At 40.5% G+C, this 20,682-nt stretch overlaps 1 protein-coding gene and 1 long non-coding RNA gene across 2 annotated transcripts; one reads left to right on the top strand and one right to left on the bottom strand.

Annotated features, from left to right (window-relative positions):
• Positions 1 to 1,067: 1,067 nt before the first annotated feature.
• On the top strand, positions 1,068 to 12,346 carry LOC145806745 (uncharacterized). Its single transcript, XR_014350232.1, has 2 exons — positions 1,068 to 2,021; positions 11,893 to 12,346. It is a non-coding gene; the product is annotated as an uncharacterized LOC145806745 (long non-coding RNA).
• Positions 12,347 to 16,400: 4,054 nt separating this feature from the next.
• On the bottom strand, positions 16,401 to 18,776 carry LOC114317978 (protein FAR1-RELATED SEQUENCE 5). The gene is made up of 3 exons (XM_028264783.2): positions 18,672 to 18,776; positions 17,160 to 17,611; positions 16,401 to 16,759 (listed from the first exon to the last, which is right to left on the bottom strand). Coding segments are annotated over exons 1-3 (654 nt in total). The 5' UTR covers positions 18,673 to 18,776; the 3' UTR covers positions 16,401 to 16,558.
• Between the last annotated feature and the right edge of the window lie 1,906 nt (positions 18,777 to 20,682).

Genomic DNA, 20,682 nt, shown 5'->3' with positions numbered 1-20,682 from the left:
CTTAATCAGCCTTCCCCTTCTTCTATTCGATTCACTATTAAATGATAATGAATTTGAGATTGTAGCAGTAGTTGCTCTAAAAATGGCACCCCTATTGAAACTTTTAGGGAGTATTCTACCTTTCTGTAATGGCATGCCACACCTCTTTGCAGCTCCTCTTCTCCTATGTACATATAGGTCATGTTTGTTTGGGTGGACATGAACTTGGGATTGAACTAATAGTCTAAAAAAATTATTAATCCGATGTTTGGTTAAACAATTGAAGTACGGACTAATTATTTTAAACTTAACTATTAGTTAAGATAGGATACATAATCCAACGGATTCGTAGTCCTAGAACTATTAGTCATGAGAATGCTAATCCAGTCTACCCAAACAAACATAGCCATAATCCCTTGCTACTCAAGGCAAACTCCTTACTTACCTTAATTGTTCTACCCTCCCCCTCCTTCATAGTTGCGTGGGCACCATCTGCACAGAACTGTGGTTGGGCCACACAATCACTCAAATTTGATGCTAACAGCCCAACAGGCCCAACATACATGCTTCTGCTTGGGGATTATGAAGCACTACTTCTAAATTAATATTGGGCCTAGTAAGCTCAGGCCCACTAAAACTCGTCATAAACCCTGCCGTTAGTATACCACCATCAATACATTGGGGAGGCTCAGCCATCTTTTTTGAAACCATACCCACACTCTGCATCGCACCATCATTACCGTAGCCCCCAGCTGTTGAGTTCCCCAAGCCAATAACTGACTCCCTTACTGTAGAATCAACCACCCTCCTGTCCCAGCCTTCCACTGCGTGTAAACTACCCTCCACTATGTCTTTTACTATGCTATCCACCTCATTAGAAAGTGCCACATCAGCCCTACTAACATCTTCCTTCCTACCTTTCCAACCTCCAACCAACCAGCCTTGATGCTTGAATTCATGTCAACCTCATTGCCAGAAACGGAGTTTATACCCTCTTTATGCTGATAACTGCACGAGCCAGATCTTGACCATGCAAATGAAAATAGTTCTTTAGACACTCTAACTGGATGCTGCTTCCCATCATGCTCAAGCAAGATCACTTGGTTAATGAACTCTCTTCTACTAGTGACAATTCTTACTTTACCACATTCAAATGACTTCGCATTGTTAATATCTACTTCGTGTTGAATAACTTCTCCCCAGATTTTTCCTATCTCCTTGAAGGTTCCAAGATTCCATAGGTTGACAGGGATACCATAGCATTCCAGCCACACACACCTTTCATATTCAATAACTTCTCCTTTCTCCCATTCTTCTACTGATGTACACCACTCATATATCCATTCCTCTATTCTACCCTTCCAATCCTTTAGATGATCCACTGACTTAAAAGATAAGAATGCTACTCTGCCACCACCATCTTTTATGTTCACCTCCTTTAACCCTCGTTTACTGCACTCTTCTTTAAAGGCATTGAAAGAAAAGAATGATTTAAGCTTTACCACCAAACTATTGTAAAGCCAGCCATTGCCAACTTCCTATGCTCTTATTGTGATCAAAGGGTTCTCCTCTTATACCTTGAACTGCATCAGCATAAGATCTCTGGCCATTGCCCCTATTTGTAAGCTTGCTGAACACCCTTTGCTCCTTCTGGATAGTCTTGCCTTTCCTGCCTTCTTCCTTCTTCTGAAGCTGAGTTTCGCTACCATACTCTGCTATTCTCACCTCCAGACTTTTATCATCACACCATATACCATCAGCTTTTTGAATTGCTACCTTAGCTACTATAGGACAATCATATCTAACGAAACCAAATCTTGAACCAGTAGCTTTCCTCCTTTTGTTTGGAATGAAGACATCCTTTACCACACCATAGCTACTAAACAGAGTGAAAAGACTCTTTGGCACCATAGATTTCGGAAGGTTGTCCACAAAAACAGTAATCAGCCCCATTCCCTTTTGATGACGCTGATGAAAGCTTGGCATTCTTTTTCTGATCATCGGTGTCCACCCTCCTCCTTCCATCTTTTGCTTAACACTAAGTGTAGGAGAGGGTTCAAGAAAGGAGTTGGAAAATTCGAAGATCTTCAAAGATCCTTGAAGAACAACTTCAAATTCTCTAGAATATGATGAGAGGCTTAGATTCTTCAATAATCTCAACTTAGGAACACAACAACAAAGGAGATGATGGAGATAAGAGATTGGGTGAAGAAGAAGGCAAAATGGCTAGAGAATAGAATAATGGCAAGGCTCTCCCATTGATCTCCCACTTTCGCTCTCAAGGTTGATAATGGAGAAGGGAAATTAGTTCTTTCCCAAGAGTTAAAAATCTCCAAAATCCATCCCTTGTAAAGCTATGGGTGGGTGCTATTTATAGGCACCTCATGATGTAGGATGGAGCCCATGTGCAAGGCACATGGGGGATATTTTCTCTAACCACCTTGTCCGAGGGGGTGACCTCTCCGAGGAGGTGACTTCTCCGAGGAGGTGACCTCTCCGAGGAAGTAACTTCTCCGAGGAGGTGACCTCTCCGAGGAGGTGACTTCTCCGAGGATGAGAAAACCCCGAAGAGGAGATCAATCCCTCGGCGAACCCTTCTTCTTAGCCACACCTAACCAATGATCCCCAATCATCCCAAAGGGTCAGGGGTAGTCCCAGAGGACATCCTGCCGCAAAATATTGCCGAGTCTCATGGACCCCCCGGGGTCGTGCCACCTCGACCCGGGTATAGGCTAGTTTAACCGAAGAGTGAATTTGTCTCCACTCACCGTCCTCGGGATCGGGTCCTTTGTTCGAACTCCATTACGCCCATGGTTCTGGTGCGTAGATCCCGGAAAGCTCCGAGCCCGCAAGTGTTCTGGGACTCATTAACGGAACGACTTCTAGATTGCGTCTGAATCCGTTCGAAGCCAAGTATTTCGGACCTCTAGGTTCGTGGATCCGAACCCTTTCGAGTCCGAGTGCCTCGGATCTCTAGGCTTGGTTAATACCTTTTCGAGTCCGGGCCCGAGTAAGTCTCTAGGTTCGTGGATCCGAACCCTTTCGAGGCTTAGAGCGATTCAATCCGTTTGATGGCGATAAATCTGGGCCCACCGATTCTTGGACTTGCGATAAATTCGGGCCCACTAATCTTGGGCTATTGGGCCTAAATAATTTAGTGGGCTCAAATTAGCCCCTCTTACATTTGCCCCTTGCGTGTATGAGAAATTTTAAATTTCTCAGACACGCATACTGTCATTTCTTCGACCCTGCTTCGCGTCACGTTCCCCAAAAAAAAAAAACATTTTGTCACGACAGAGCCTATGGATAAAGTTGATGACGCACTTCAATTTACAGAAAAAATTGACAAGCAAAAATTTAATTTTTTTTTTTTTTTTTTTTTTTTTTTTTTTTTTTTTTTTTTTTTTTTTTTTTTTAGAACATCTCAATATATATATATATATATTTTTCACTCGAAGCTAAAAATAAAGCACACCCACCATCAATTTTTTTATTTTAGAAGGATAAGGCCCATTATTTGTATATATATATCCTTAGGTCATTTGAGTAACCTATCAGGGTCACACCTTTTTCTTATTTACGGATGAGGACAAAACCTAAACAATGTAGCCTCTATTTTCTTCTTTGTTACACAGCGGCGCTCTGTTTCTCTACACAGAGAGACGCAGCTATTTTATTCTTCTTCAAGCAGCTTTCCTTCTTCTTCTTCAAGCAGCTCTGCCTCGGGTTTGCTCACTGCCGACTGCTGCAACTCTGCTGCCGACCCACTGTCTTCAACTGTGATCTGGCCAACGCCGACCACGTCGCCCTTTCAACGCGGCGTCGGTCTGCCCAGCTACCCCGTCACTTGCACACCGTCTGCTGCCGCTGTCAGCCACAGCCTAGGGACGCAGTGACTCAGCCATATCCGTCGTGGCCTTGCTTGTGTTGACCCTACACATGCTGCTCGCGTCTTGCGCTGCTGATTTACTCAACTGAGCGTTGTCAGCTCGCGCGTGCCTTGTTCGCACCGCGGCTTTGCCTTGCTCCTCTACTCCAAGCACTGTCATCACTCGACGCCGTCGTCACTGCTGCGTCTCTGCCCTCCATCGTGTCGTTGCGGACCTGTCCTGGTTGTTCTTGGACCCAAACCAGCTCTTCATTTTGACGAGCTTTGGTCTTCATTTGAGAAACTTCATTCTTCTTTATCACTTCGGATCTCTTTAACTGGCTCTGATTATGTACATCTTGAAACCCTTACTTGAGATTTGGCACTTTTATTGATGGACTGGATATAGATAAGTCTTCAAAACTGGGCTGTTGAATTTCACTGTTGATTTTGCAAGATAAAAACACACCATGACATTGCACACCCCCTGATATTTATAACTTGAGCCCGTGGCTTGATAATTTTGATACAAATAGAACTATTGAAAAATATTGAGCATTCACCGGTTGTCTCATGTGAATTTATTCATCGTCATCCTCATGAATATTGGAATAGTTACTGTTGAACTCTTGTTGCTAAATCTTGAACTCATGTTGACAAATCTAACATAAATAGAATATTTGATGCTTGCATTGAAATATTGATGTCCAGGGTAGAGATGTGATAGGAATGATGTCATGCTTGATGCCTTGCGCCAAGACCAAACCAGCCTACCATCGGCCTCTCTTTGCTGAAACTCTTCCTCCGGCTTCGACGGTCCAATGCAAACCACACACGTTCGCCCTCTCAACGCAACGTGTGTGGTTGCTGACTCTTCTGTGGTACCAGCGTTGCTTCCGGCTTCAACTTGTCTGACGCCGACCACGCACGTTCGCCCACTCAACGCAACGTGTGTGGTCTTGCCAAGCCTAGCTCAGTCCTGTTGATTGTAGTCTATAAAACCTTTCTGATTTCAACTTGAATTTCCAACATCGGCTTCGGATTTCACCCCTCTAACAGTCCCAAATTTGTGAGTATGAAATTCGGCTCCAAGAATAGTAAAACCCGATATTGAGCTTTATATACTTGATGAATGAATTTCCGATATCCAAATTCGGTGAATGTTTCGCTTGGAAGAATAAACTGATGTAACAAAGCATAAGACCATATATTGTTATGTGTTGATCTTGTGGACACTTGAGGAAATAAAATGTTGATGCCAAAATTTTGTGTGACCATTGTAGTTTTACGTCGGCTTGAGAGGAACCAGCCCGGAGAGACAAAAACTTGATTGTTGCATTTTCATGAACTTGCTCAGAGTAATAAAATTGTTATAGCTTAAATAGATAATTATTATTTGTTGATGTTGCCCCATTCTGATAATGCCTGAATCATGATCTGAAATTGATATTGTTTGTCTCATTTGTCGGTTTTACTATTTCAGGCAAATAAATTCTTGATTGAGATCCACGACCTCGGGGCCCTTAGAACCCACACTAATGAGAGCAAGGGCTGTTCCTCGGGAGTCCGAACAGAAGCAAGACTGTCCCTCGGAAGTCCGAACAGAAGCAAGACTGTCCCTCGGGAGTCCGAAAGTAGCACACACCCTACTTTGGCAAGAAAGATTCCTCTGGAAGATAACCGAGTCTACCAAGCTTCTACCAACAGAAGTAAAGACTGTCTCTCAGAAGTCCGAGCAGAAACAAGGCTGTCCCTCGGAAGTCCGAGCAGAAACAAGGCTGTCCCTCGGGAGTCCGAGTGGATGCGCACTTCTACTTCGGCAGCTAATGGAAGCAATGGCTATCCCTCGGGAGTTCGAGCAGGAGACAAGGCTCTCCTTTAGAAGTCCGAGCAGAAACGAGGCTGTCCCTCGGAAGTCCGAGTGGATGTGCACTTCTACTTCAGCAGCTAATGGAAGCAAAGGCTATCCCTCGGGAGTTCGAGTAAGAGTCCACTCTACTTTGAAAAGAAAGATCCTCGGAGCTCGTATTGATGAAATCAAGGGCTGTTCTTCGGACCCGCACTAATGAGAGCAAGAGTTGTCCCTCGGAAGGCTCTCCCTCAGAAGTCCGAGCAGAAACAAGTCTATCTCTCGGAAGTCCGAGTGGAAGTATACTTCTATTATGTCAAGAAAACTCCCTTCAGGTTGGTAACTGAGTCTACTATTTCTCTTTCTTCTTTGAGGGGCAACAAAAATTGAAAACTGTTTCAAGCAACATAACACAATGAAGATATACAATGTAGAGAAAATAACTTCTAATGGAGATACATAATATGGAGGAAATAAATTTCTTCATGACATAAGAAAGATAGAACTTCTTGGACAATGTAGTAAATGCAAACTGTAAATGTCATAGATAGACTTCTTCTACGGAATGTTGAAATTTGCCCCTAGAGTTGCAAGATCATTTGGAAAGCTTTCACCAGCTGCTCGGGTTGTGGCCATCATGCACCATCATAAATAGTACACCATCTTGCCTCCTTCTCGAACTTTCATCACCTTCCGAGGAATAGGCGGACTTTCTGGTCTAGACATTGCCCGCTTACTTGACTCTGCCATCAGCTCCTTGTCATCTTTGATATCCTCCCAACGAGGAATTTTGACCCCTCGAGGCCTAGAGGTGGTGGGAACTTCTTCGACAGCCAGTTCGGTGAAGTAGATGGCATCAGAATAATGAGCTTCATGGATCTCGAAAGGCCTTTCTGTAGCCTGAATTGTCACCGTCTTCTTTCCCCATTTTGCCTTAACACACTGATGATAACTCGATGGTACAGCCCCATATCTATGCATCCAGGTCCTCCCTAGAATGATGTGATAATTTGTCTCAGAATCGATAATATGGAACTTGGTGGCCGAGCGAATTTCTCCGACGGCTAAATCAACTGTTACGCATCCGATAGTAACTCTCCTTTCTCCACCGAAGCCAGTGATGACTATCGGCTGCTTCACAATGCGTTCTTTAGAGATTCCGGCCTTTTCTAGAGTAGCGCGAGTCATAATATTGATAGAGGCTCCACTATCTAGAAAGGCCCTTTTGAACTCAACCCCGTTAATAAAAGCAGTCACATAAAGCGGGCGGTTGTGAGAAAAAGGATACTTCCGATCAACCTCGGAGAAAGTAATGGCACTAGATTGCTCTTTTGTCTTCCTCGGGATAGATCCCTCAGTCGACATGCATTCCTCATGGTGTGCCTCGGCTATATTAATGATAGACTTGGTGATTTCCGTTCTTGCCTCCCTGGAAAGTCCAAGCTGGTCAAAGAACTGCTTGAACTTTACACAGTCTTGCAAGGTTTTGGCATAGTGATCCGGATCTTTTTCCACTCTTGGAGGCTCGTAGTTAACCATCTCCTCGGTCTCCTCAAAATAAGATGCCACATAAACATGGTGTCCTCCTCTTCCATAGTATTCTTCTCCTCCTTCTGGATCAAAGGGATCTTCGCCATGAGTCATAAATGTTCTGCCCTCTGGATCGAGAGCACTTCCATAGTAAACTTGCTCACCCTCTGGCTCGAGGATGTCGTCCAGATAACAGTCATCGTCATCGAGATTAGCGATAGCCTCGATCATTGGGCCTTCATAAGCTATCATAGCAACATTCTTGCCCTTGTCTCGGTATTGAGGATATGGTTGTTCTCGGATGTCTTGAGTCCCTTGCTTTTTGAACCTCAACTCGTCTGCCTCGACTTTATCTCTGAAGATTTTTCTGAGAGTCCAACACTTCTCTGTCGGATGTTTCAATGTACGATGGTAGACACAGAATTCAGGGCTCTCACGGTCTTTCTTTGATGGCATTTCTTCAACATAAGGCAATTTTAGCTCTCCGTCAGCCACCCATTCCTTAACTAGAGCTTTCACTTCCTCGATTCCACATGGATAAGAAACATTCCCCTTTTCACCATTATATTGCTTTCTCTTCTGGCCTCTATGACCTCCTCCTTGTGAATTTCGGGTATCTGGGGCAGAGGCAGCAGCAACAATAGGTCCACGAGACGATTTGAAACTAGTCTTGTAACTGGCCTTAAATCCGGACTCCTGATCATGAGGAATGCTAATGTTCCGAGCTGCTTCTATTAATGCCGAGAAGGTGGGTAGCTTGTGATTAACTAGAAACATTTTGTATCTGCTCAATGCCCCTTCTAGACAGATTTGAACCAGATAACTCTCCTCGACTGCTTCATGACAATCTACGGCCTTGTCCTGAAACCTTTTGACGTAGTCAAGGATGTCTTCACTTTCTTGTTGCTTCTCTTTACACAATGTAAGTGTGGTCACCTTCTCCGCCACTTGAAAGAACTTGGAGTGGAATTTGTTAACCATTTCCTCCCAACTTCGGACCGAGTTTGGGGCCAAGTTAACATACCAACTATATGCTCGGTCGGTGAGGGACTTAGAGAATTCTCTCAGTCGGAGGACGTGGTTTGAACCATGAATACCCAGAGTCTCGATGAATCGCACAACATGTTCTCGGGCATTTCCTTGTTTACCGTCGAACTTGATGAACTTCGGCACTGTATACCCCTCAGGGTATGGATAGCTCAGCATCTCAATAGGGTAAGGCGGCTTGACGTCTGGATCAGGCAAAGAGGGTAAGGTCCTCTTGCCCCGTTCGAGATCGAACATGGCCTGCACATCGGCGAGAGTGAGAAACTGTTGAGGGAGAGAGTTTGATGGTGGTATTCCTGGGACTTGGCTTATGTACCCGAAGACTGAGCTAGGGGCGTCTAGGCCATTCTGGTGCTGCGAATTCATCATTGGTGAGGACATTTGACGATACTGGCCATCAGCGCCTATAGACAAGCCAGTTGGTGATGGGATATTGAATTGAGGCCCATAGAGTCCACCGCACGGCGCCGCTATACCGGGTTGTGCTTGCAGATTTGTTGTCGGCACCAAAGGAGGCCCGCTTGGTGCTTGGGTAACATTCACTGGTGGCGTAACAAGATTAGGTACGGGCATAGCTCCCTTTTGCGCCATCATGCTCCTTATGTTTTCCTGGACACCAGCAGTCGTTGGAGTGCCGTTCATTACACCAGAAACTCCCCTAGTCACCATTGGATCTTGGCTCGGAACGCCATGGAGCCCGGTCATGGGCAAACTGCTGCCGCCTACTGTGGTTTGAGCATGTGTTACTGTGGCTGTGTTGCCATGAGCCACAGGCTGATTGGGGCCTACTTCTCCTTGGATTTGATTTTGCGTTCCGGCGGGAATAACTCCACCAACAGTTTGATTTCCGTTTGGCGCTGGTGCAAAGTTAGAACTCATCACCATCATGGTGTGAGTGAGATTCTGAAGAGTGGTAAGAATCTCTTGTTGAGTATTTTGAAGTCCTTGAATGGCTTCAAGCAAAAGTGGTTGATCTGGAGTCATGGTTCTGTCATCACCACCATTAGAGGATCCTTGTTGGTGAACTTCATCTTCTCCCGCCATTCTTGTTGGAGTTGTGTGGATTCCAGATCTCGTTGAGACCATTAACCAATCCGCCTCCCCAGCGGAGTCGCCAAAATGTAGGAGAGGGTTCAAGAAAAGAGTTGGAAAATTCGAAGATCTTCGAAGATCCTTGAAGAACAACTTCGAATTCTCTAGAATATGATGAGAGGCTTAGATTCTTCAATAATCTCAACTTAGGAACACAACAACAAAGGAGATGATGGAGATAAGGCGGGAATAACTCCACCAACAGTTTGATTTCCGTTTGGCGCTGGTGCAAAGTTAGAACTCATCACCATCATGGTGTGAGTGAGATTCTGAAGAGTGGTAAGAATCTCTTGTTGAGTATTTTGAAGTCCTTGAATGGCTTCAAGCAAAAGTGGTTGATCTGGAGTCATGGTTCTGTCATCACCACCATTAGAGGATCCTTGTTGGTGAACTTCATCTTCTCCCGCCATTCTTGTTGGAGTTGTGTGGATTCCAGATCTCGTTGAGACCATTAACCAATCCGCCTCCCCAGCAGAGTCGCCAAAATGTAGGAGAGGGTTCAAGAAAGGAGTTGGAAAATTCGAAGATCTTCAAAGATCCTTGAAGAACAACTTCAAATTCTCTAGAATATGATGAGAGGCTTAGATTCTTCAATAATCTCAACTTAGGAACACAACAACAAAGGAGATGATGGAGATAAGAGATTGGGTGAAGAAGAAGGCAAAATGGCTAGAGAATAGAATAATGGCAAGGCTCTCCCATTGATCTCCCACTTTCGCTCTCAAGGTTGATAATGGAGAAGGGAAATTAGTTCTTTCCCAAGAGTTAAAAATCTCCAAAATCCATCCCTTGTAAAGCTATGGGTGGGTGCTATTTATAGGCACCTCATGATGTAGGATGGAGCCCATGTGCAAGGCACATGGGGGATATTTTCTCTAACCACCTTGTCCGAGGGGGTGACCTCTCCGAGGAGGTGACTTCTCCGAGGAGGTGACCTCTCCGAGGAAGTAACTTCTCCGAGGAGGTGACCTCTCCGAGGAGGTGACTTCTCCGAGGATGAGAAAACCCCGAAGAGGAGATCAATCCCTCGGCGAACCCTTCTTCTTAGCCACACCTAACCAATGATCCCCAATCATCCCAAAGGGTCAGGGGTAGTCCCAGAGGACATCCTGCCGCAAAATATTGCCGAGTCTCATGGACCCCCCGGGGTCGTGCCACCTCGACCCGGGTATAGGCTAGTTTAACCGAAGAGTGAATTTGTCTCCACTCACCGTCCTCGGGATCGGGTCCTTTGTTCGAACTCCATTACGCCCATGGTTCTGGTGCGTAGATCCCGGAAAGCTCCGAGCCCGCAAGTGTTCTGGGACTCATTAACGGAACGACTTCTAGATTGCGTCTGAATCCGTTCGAAGCCAAGTATTTCGGACCTCTAGGTTCGTGGATCCGAACCCTTTCGAGTCCGAGTGCCTCGGATCTCTAGGCTTGGTTAATACCTTTTCGAGTCCGGGCCCGAGTAAGTCTCTAGGTTCGTGGATCCGAACCCTTTCGAGGCTTAGAGCGATTCAATCCGTTTGATGGCGATAAATCTGGGCCCACCGATTCTTGGACTTGCGATAAATTCGGGCCCACTAATCTTGGGCTATTGGGCCTAAATAATTTAGTGGGCTCAAATTAGCCCCTCTTACACTAAGTAAGTAATATTTTAGATGATCTACACTTGTTTCATGTGTTAGTTAATAGCATCAAATTTGTTAGTCTAATCAATAATATATTAAGATCTAATTAATAATTCAAAACTTCAAAGAATAATGGGGAAAAAAAGAAGAAAAAACTTGTTAGATTTCTCATGAAATACTTCTTTCATACATTAAATAATAATAATAACTATTAACTCAATTGTTTCTTTTACTGCGTACACCTTGGACAAATGGTAAAAGAAAAAATTAGATCACATCTACTCTGTTTTTCTGGTTATTGAATTGGGTTTCTCTGTTTCGGTTTGGGCTGGTGTCTTGCAACCCCTATTTTTTTTTCCTGATTTTTGAAGGTGCTTGCATATGATTGGGCGATTCTTATTGTGCCAACTTAGTTGGAATGAGTTGTTTTTGCTATGATATATTTTGCACTTTCCTTTGTATCTTTTTTTCTCGATATCATTAATATTTTTTAATTGATTAAAAAGAATAAAAAATTCATTCTGAATAATGTGACAACAAATATGAAGAAATCATAAATTTTGAAGTCATGTTTTAGACATTTCCAACTTTTTCCTAACCAAAATTCAGATTCTGCCCATGTCATGATGGTGCGGTCATGATCCATCTCCCCTTTGCTTTAAATACGGTACCAACGCATGCTAAGTAAAATACATAACAAAACAACAAATTAAAATGAGTCAATCAATCATGAGTAGTAGTAGTAGTAATGGTGGTAGATATGCGATCCAAATTCCCTTTTATTTTCATGATTGTTTTTACATGTATCATGTACTACTACTATTTATTATTATTATGATCTGACTCACTTTTGAATTGCCTTTTTCTTCTCTCTCTATTTCAATCTGGTGGGCTGCTTTGATTCAATCAAGCAAATCTCCCCAGATGTTTCCAACAAGGCAGTGGACGACCTCGTCAATGTCAACAAACTATTCACCTTAGCAGTGTTCCTCGGACTAGCACTTGCTACCACCAGGCCGCACGGCCTCGCCAATCGGGCAGAGTGCAATGTAGGAATCAGAGTCGCCAAGAGGCTCATCGTGTTCGAGGTTTTGTCCTTCAGTTGCTTCCTTTCATCGACTCTGGTTGCCATGGCAATCAAGCTTCATCTCAATATGTCCCGCAGTAGAGGAGGATCTTTGGAAATGCGGTTTTTGTGTGTGAAACATCAGAGGGAAAGGATGGTGTTTGTAGCAGGGTTGATGTAACGACCCCAAAATTCGTATCCAAAATTACTTTCATGTCCTTGTGGGTTAATGCATTTTAATTTAATAATATCTGTTCAATTGAAGAAATTATCTGTTGAGTCACGGCTTAAAAATTGAATTACCGACCTTTACGGATCCAGAAATCAAAATTGAATATTTGGATATGTTAATGGGAATTTTTAGAACTACTTGGGAAAATTAATTGGAAATCTAATTTGTCTAATTCGTTAATGTGCGTTTGGATGATTAACTTTATACTATAAATTGAGGGCCTTAGAAGCTTCAGAACCCAAAACAGATGACATATTTCAGATCAGCATAATTTTTAGAGTCATCTAGAAAGTTTAATTGAAATTTAATTTTACACGATTCGTAAGGGCCTGTTTGGCCTCCCTATTGTGAAAAGCTTATGTGTTTGTTATATATATATATATATGTGTGTGTGTGTGTGTGTGTATGTTAAGTGAGTTGGAACTTATCATTTTTGGAGCCAACAAAATATCTGGGGGAGAGAGAGAACCGGGAGAAGAGAGGGCAAAGGAGGGAGAGAGCTCACCACTCATGGAAGCTTGAAGAAGAGGAAGGAGATTGACCATGGAAATTTGGGAAAAAACATGGATTTGGGTTAAGGTATGTGACTTTGATTTCATCCTTGTGGATAACTCATCTACCACAAAGAATCAAGGATTAAATGGAAGATTTTATATGGAAATAAATTAGAGTTGCTTGATTGAAGAGTAAAGTTGTTATATTTGCTCATCTTGTGGTTAATTATATATATAATTGAAGATATATGTGAATACGAAGGAAGTCTTGGGAAAGAAAGAAATGAAGAGATTGATTTCCCTACTTGAAGATTCATTGTAACTTTGATGTTTTAATTTAGAAAACAATCATAATCCCATGTATTTCATTAGTTTTACATGTTTTTGAATGATTTAAGTTGAAAACAAGCTTTGGAAAATGAAAGAACCTAGTGTTGGAGCAAGAAAAAATCCATTTTTGGATTGTTTGTTTTTGCCTAGGCCGCACGAGCGGCCACGGTCACCGCACGAGCGGAGCATGGGGAAAAAAAGAGGTTTTGATTCTGCTTTTGGGCGCTTGAGCAGCCGGGTTCTTCTGGTGGAGCGGAATTAGGCCGCACGAGCGGCCAAAGTGGGTACACGAGCGGCCAACTCTGTTTCAGCTTTTACCTTGTAACTTTGAACAAGCATATCTTTTACATCCGGACTCCGTTTTGAGTGATTCTTGAGCCTAAAATCAAGCCCCGGAAGTCTAGTTTCCAATGAAAGTGGTCTCACTCCCAAATTCTACATACAGAAATAGTTATGCTAAAATTAGTGACAACTGTTCACTTTCTGTTTACTAAGTTTGTACCGTTTCTTCGTCTGAACCCTTCTCCTATTGATTCCTTGTATTTTCTGAGGCATGGATTATAACTTACTAAGGACTAAGGAGTTTAGAACCGATATGACTAATTGATTAAGAGTAAAATAAGGAATCGGGTGTTATCTTATGATACTATGTGCATTGTGTTTGTAGGTCAAGACGAGGATATCGTCCCACTACTACCAAAATCTGTCACGGTGAGTAATAGTGCTATAAATGTACATCTAGTACCGTTAATAATTATTGGTATTAACATTCTGATCTTTGTGGGCAACTATGTTAACATATATGTTGATTGGGAATTAGTGGGAACATTGAAAGATTTGGCATACGTCAATGTGAACCTAGAACTATTCTGTATTCTGACTGCGGTTGATGGTTATCGATAGTGTGCTATAACCTATAAATTACCTATGATTCCGTATACAAGCTATGAAACAATGGAATGGGTTAACCGAAAAAATTCGTGAAAGTAACCTCCGATTATCAGGAACATGATGTTTGAATGGACCATTGGAAGGAATAATCAGATAGACCTACGAGTTGCTTTATACGATAGTGATTGTTGTAACCGTTGAGAAATTATGCTCATTATCAGATTAACCTATGTATGTCTCAATCCGAGGAAAGAATTGAACGTCAATAACATTGATATGTGACCCACACTATGATGTGAATTGTTATGTCCCTATTAATACAGTGACATATCCGCCTTCTGTTAATAGTTATTATCAATATTCCGTTATCTGCAAGACAACCATGTCAACTTGTAATAAACCATGAGGTGAATTATGTACACTATAGTGTGACGATATTCTTATGAATTTGGGGTTATCCTGTTCTGTTTATTTGTTCTGTTTATATATTCCGTTCTGTTTATTCGCTTCGTTATGATATGACATGATATGAATTGTTCGGTCTTTAAGACCTATTGTTTCTGGTATGGAACAAAGTGTTGTACGGAACTAAGTGCTGCAATACGAGTCACCTCTAGAATCCGTACGAGCCACCTCTTGAATCCATACATATGTTATTTCTGGGCCGATGGCCATTCTGTTATTTCTGGGCCGATGGCCGTTCTGCTATTTCTAGGCCGATAGGCCATTCTGTTATTTCTGGGCCGATAGGCCGTTCTGTCATTTCTGGGCCGATGGCCGTTTTGTATCTGTTAGGCCTAAGGCCGTTCTGTATATCACTGGGCTTAAAGCCACTCTGTTAAGGAAATTGGGCCCATGGCCGTTCTAGAAATGATTACAGAATGTAATTAATCAATATGCCTCTACAGTTATATGCTTTGTTATTTAAGTTAACCCTTACATTATTTATGTGTTATTATTCACTGAGTTTTACTCACTCTGTATTTTGTCTATTTCTGTAGGTAATCAACCGGGAGGCCAATCCTAACCCTCAAGGCTTGTCTCTCTCTTGTCAATCTCAATGTGTCCAGGCACTTAGATGAAACCTGTGCATTTGTAAAGTTTTACTAGGTTTTTGGCTCATGCTTTGATTGTCTACCTATGGTTGAATGTATATAACCCTTTCTTCTTTAATACTTTTTGTATGAATGTGACTGACTGTAACTGAGGCTCGAGTGTATGTTTCCTGTATAGTATCTACCTAACGCAATGTTTGCGGTCCTGGCATGGTAGTGGTAGCTCAATGGATGATGTTTTATGTTATTTTATATTATTAATGTTTCCGTTCAGGCCCCATATATTACGTATATCAGGTTAAGTGTCCGTTTCTGAATAAGTCATGCCCGAAACTTTTAGGGGCAGGTTTGGGGCGTGACAGTTGACGTCGTTTTTGGTTTATTTTTTCTTGATGCTTTCCATAGTCGATATGATTCAAATTCGGTTGGGGAAAATGTCGTGCCACGGTGCCAAGTCTCTCACCGCATCTGTGTCGGTGGTTTCTATTATTTCTGTTGCGCTCCTCTTCTTGCTATTTCTCATGTTGCCCCCTTTGTACACCTCTGTCTCCCTTGTTAGAGTAGAGGCAGAGCAAAAAGTTGACCCAAAATAAAATGTGTGTTGGAGGGTAGAGGCAGAGCAGATCGAAAAATTGTTAGAAAATAAAATGTGTGGTTTCATTCTAATTGGGATTCATATCAAGTTGAGTTCAATAGTCCATGTGTGAGACATGTTGAAAGTTGTTTTTGAAAAGTAGTGTCCTGGGTGCTTTGTTGTATAGATGTTTATGTAATTGTCCAAAGTAGTTTTTGAAACATTGTGTCCTGAGTGCTTTGTTATATAGATGTTTGTGTAATTGTGTGTGTATGTTTTTTATTGAAGTTGGGGGTTCTTTTTATGGTGTTCCTTCTCTCATTCTCTAACAGTTCTTGGAATGCAAACTGTACATAACCATGTAGGAAATTATTCATTTTAATATCGGAAATGCCAAAAAAAAAAATGTAAAAAGATTTTGAAGTGTTTCTAAATTCATAAAAAAAAAAATGCATTAAATTCAGTAATAAATGTGTCAAAATCTACATATTTTTTTGTCATTTTGTCCTTTTCTTTTGCCTTAAGAAGGCTTGTTAGCAAGGCCCTCGACAAATTGATTTCCATTAATAAACCTTGAAAGTGGCTTCAAAAGAATGGGGCTGACAAGTTTAACCCAAAATTATTGATGTATCCAAGAGTATGCATTTGTAAACCGACCCAACCTGTCCAAACACACTCAGGGTTGTAATGGGGTTAGGTTATACTGCATAAACAATGCTTCTGACTCGGTTTATCGTTTGGATCTGTTGGGTCCTTGTACTGGAAGACAGATCAAAATTGAAAATATTAGACCATACCTCAATTGGTTATGTACTTTTTACAACAAGTACAGGGAAATTCATCTCAACTTACAGTATAATTTACAGTTCGGAAAACAAATATTGCCTACGAAAAAACGTGTACAAAGTGAAAGTGAACAACCAATGAAACCATCATCAGCTGTGCGAACGGACTACTCTCTTCGATTCAATTTCTCTCACACCTTGAATTATGTCATCAATGTTTCTTGACAGGTGATTGGAGTGCTCCTCCATGTCTTTCAAAACCATATCAAGCTGTTCTTGGATAGCAGCAGATCTCTTTCGCTCCCGCTGTAATTCAGCTGTCAATTCCCGAATTTTTACATCTTTATCGTCCTGTAAAGCACCAAAAGATATGCTGAAAGATTGAAAAGAAGATGAAGAATGCAAAAACAAGGAGGAATGCAAGCATACACCAACAAGTAGATGTATGAGGAACAGCAACAGTAGCAAGCAGAGACAGCTGTAGGAATTTTATCTTATAAACTTGATTCTCTACTTGTATCCATATCAGCCTTTAGCAGTCAAAAAAGCCTGTAGCAAACTTCAGGTTTTGGGCAAAGGGACATACAACTTTTCACATGCTATATCTCAAGTACAGCCAAAAGCCAAGTTATGCCTGAGTAAACCTATTTGTGGTAAAGAACCATAAGCAATAGGCTTGAAAATTGACATGTAAATTGGACAATCACAGAATAATCATTTTCAAATTTTCCATTCAAGTAATAACCCTTACTAGTGTTTGCGACAGGATCACACTGCGATGACTGTTGGCCAGTGCTACAACCAGTGGATGATTGTGCTCCTTAACGAATCTTGTAACAACCCATTTTCCTGTCTTCTCTTTCTTTACAACAATCATTGCCTTACAACCCTCCCTGGTGATTGCCCTAGGTTTCCTGCTTTCATTTCTCCGCGGTCTGAGTTTACGAAAACCTTCTTTGTTACACACAAGTCGACGCCAAACAACCTTCCCATCACGCATTGATCGCCGAAATGCATCCACTCGCATGATGAAGCCGAAGCATGTTGCATATGCATCGTAGAACACTTTGGCAGCCTCCTCAGATTCAAATTCCATACCCACATATGGTTCCACATCTGAATTTCCTTTGTTTGTAGCTAACTCTTTTCCATTAGAACTCTCTATCATTTCCCCGCTGGTGCTCACACATGGGTTTTCATCCACTGCAACACAACATTATTCACCCTCAATAAAAATCCACATGAAATCAAAAGCAAAACACCCTACCTAACCAAACTAAAACCTCATTGAACACCCATGGTGATGCATTTTGAAACAAAATAAAATTAAACAAGATCTCCTACATTCTCTTGTGCATTAGGAATGTGCATGATTAAACAAATACAGTCACGAAACTCCTGTTCAGGTGGAACATAGTTTTCTAAGAACACAATTTGAAATTGATAAAATTCGTTGAGGCCAAAAGGGTTTTTTCCCCTTCTCACAAGCTAGCTAAAAACAGAGAAATTATTCAATACTCCTGGAGCAAGTCTAAGTGGTGCTTCAAATGAAGTAGTTATTATTGGTCTAAATTATGGGATTCACCACTTTTGTGTTAGAGTTTTAGGAGATAAAGTGTTAAGTGTCAATCTGTAAATGAAATAGGGCATTGCTCCTTAAAACAGATAGTACACAAACTTCGAGATGATTGAATCTTGGAAGAAAACTAACTTGATCCAAGTAGTGAGGATGGGCAAGATGACACTGGATTTCTCTCATTTCCAGTTCGATTCAATCTGCTCCATCTAATGAAGCAAGAGAAAAATAACTGATAATATCGAGAAGCTTGAGGTATTGAGTTTCAGATTGCATGTTCAAGTCTAAGAGCAGCCACTACCATAAAAATATTTTTTTTAAACAAAAAAAGCAAAAACAAAGATGAAGTATATCAGCCCATCTAGCACAACCCACATTAGCAGAAACAACCATGGGTTTCGAGGTTCTTGGAGTTTTACAAGATTTTTCGAGTCTAGTTGTAAGGTTCAGTTTTCTCTTTTTAAATTTAATTTGCAAGCAACCAAACGGGGCATAAGCTCGAGCTTTTCCCCTGCTCGTTTTCAAGGTCTTACAGTTATCTTGAACAACAGCTGATTAGTGTGAATAAGATCGACTGTCATATTCAATTGAGCGCTAAATCAACTATACATGTGTAATTAAAAGGCAATTAGTTGATCATACAATACAACTAAGAAGAAGAATATGCAGAGAAAATGCAAGACTTACTGGATTGAGAGAGATCCAAGTCCACTGTAAGCGATGAATGATGGTCCTGTGCTTCCTCTGAAAAGTAAAAAATGCCCCTTTTAAATCTTAATTTTTTTTTTATCAAAAAAATAAATAATATGTACATATATTAATAATTATAAAGAATTTCTAATTGAGATTAAGTTAGGTTTGCAAGTTAAAATTGGGGGATTTGGTGATGCCTCATCGTTATCTAATTTGTCTTTCAAAAGGATAAGAATTATATAAGTACTTTTAAAATTCCTAATATTTTAAAACTTGTTTCTTTTATTATATTATCCTCATATCTATCAGCTCTCCTATTAAGCCATCTTCACTATGTATTTCAGAGTAAAATTTTACTCTGTATAAAAGTAAAAAGTTACACTCTGAAACTAAAAGTAAAATTTTACTCTATATAAAAGTAAAATTTTACTATGAAAAACTAGTAAAATGTTAGACTCTACACAAAAGTAAAATTTTACTCTGTATAAAAGTAAAATTTTACTCTGAAAAACGAGTAAACTGTGAGACTCTGAACGTAAAAGTAAAATTTTACTCTGTATAAAAATAAAATTTTACTCTGAAAAACTAGTAAAATGTTAGACTCTACACAAAAGTAAAATTTTACTCTGTATAAAAGTAAAATTTTACTCTGAAAAATAAGTAAACTGTGAGATTCTGAAGCTAAAATTAAAATGTTACTTTGCACAAAAGTAAAAAAGCGAAGGCAGTGTTTGTGGCGGCTGAAGTGTTTGGCAATAACCACCTCTTGATAGTAAAATTTTACTGTCATTCTAACAGCAGAGTAAAATTTTACTCTAATTCTCTTAAACAAAAAACAGAGCAATAGAATAAGAGTAAAATTTTACTCTCATTATCTGAAACAAAAAACAGAGCAATAGAACCAGAGTAAAATTTTACTCTGGTTCTGTCAAATGAAATTAGATCAAAAACAATAAAAAAAAATTAAAAAAAAACAAACAAACAAAAACAAAACAAATTAATCAACAAATCAACATATCTAAATGAAAAGAAAACTTCTAAAACTCGATCAACAATCACAAATCTCAATGAAAAGAATACATGTGTTCAACAACACTTATACACACAAATATATATATATATATATATTCAAAACCCAAATCTGTGTTTAAAAAAATATGTATAACCAAACAACTCAACCAGCACTCTTCTCCACGTGGTCGTCATTGTTGATCGTGCATCATTGCTGAACGATGTTGGAGAAATCAACGGAAAGATCAGAGTAGAGAGATATGACTTTGGATATATTACTGTTGATCTCCCGAATTAAGGCAACGTTCTTGACGAGATTGTCAGGCATCTTCGACTGGTGATTCTCATTAACCTGTTGAATCAAAGCTCAATTTCAGAGGAAGTGGCAGAAGAGGATCAGACGCCGGCGGCGTTGGTGAGGTCTGAAGCTTCCAGATCTGAAGCTTGAAGGAGTTAGAGAAGGAGGAGAAAGATAGAGAATGTGGGGAGAGAGTGGGTGGAGAAGGTGGGAAAATTTAGTTGAGGGTATAATAGTCTAATAAAATATTTAAATAATAAATTTTGTCCTTTATGCAAGATTTTATAATTATGAGGAGGCTTAGAAAGTATAATTTTTTTCTTAGTCCTTTTAACAATGACAGGAAGGTAAAGGGAGTTTATAGCCAAATTTCTCGTTATTGTATATTTGTTATCCAATCAAAACTCAATTTTTTAAAATTACTAAACCTACAACCTTGTGCTCAGCCAAATTTCTCGTTATTGTATATTTGTTATCCAATCAAAACTCAATTTTTTAAAATTACTAAACCTACAACCTTGTGCTCCTTATATCGAAATCACTTATTTGAAGTTGGATTAGATCAAAATTTGACGGGTTAAACAAATCAACTGGATGATTATTTCAATTGTTCCATTATTATAGTTACACATGATATTATTTTTAATTGTGTAAAAATATTTTTTTCTAATTAAAAATCTTAATGTTTTATAAGAG

This window comes from Camellia sinensis, chromosome 14, assembly GCF_055761805.1.
Source record: "Camellia sinensis isolate YWXY chromosome 14, ASM5576180v1, whole genome shotgun sequence".
NCBI classification, from domain to species: Eukaryota; Viridiplantae; Streptophyta; class Magnoliopsida; order Ericales; family Theaceae; genus Camellia; species Camellia sinensis.
This window is presented reverse-complemented; position numbering and strand designations above follow the sequence as displayed.

What these genes read in the sequence shown, in the direction of transcription:
- LOC114317978 (XM_028264783.2), bottom strand. An exon ending in TGATCCTGTCGCAAACACTA is followed by an intron (nt 16,760 to 17,159) that starts GTAAGGGTTATT and finishes GGTGCTTTACAG; the next exon opens with GACGATAAAGATGTAAAAAT.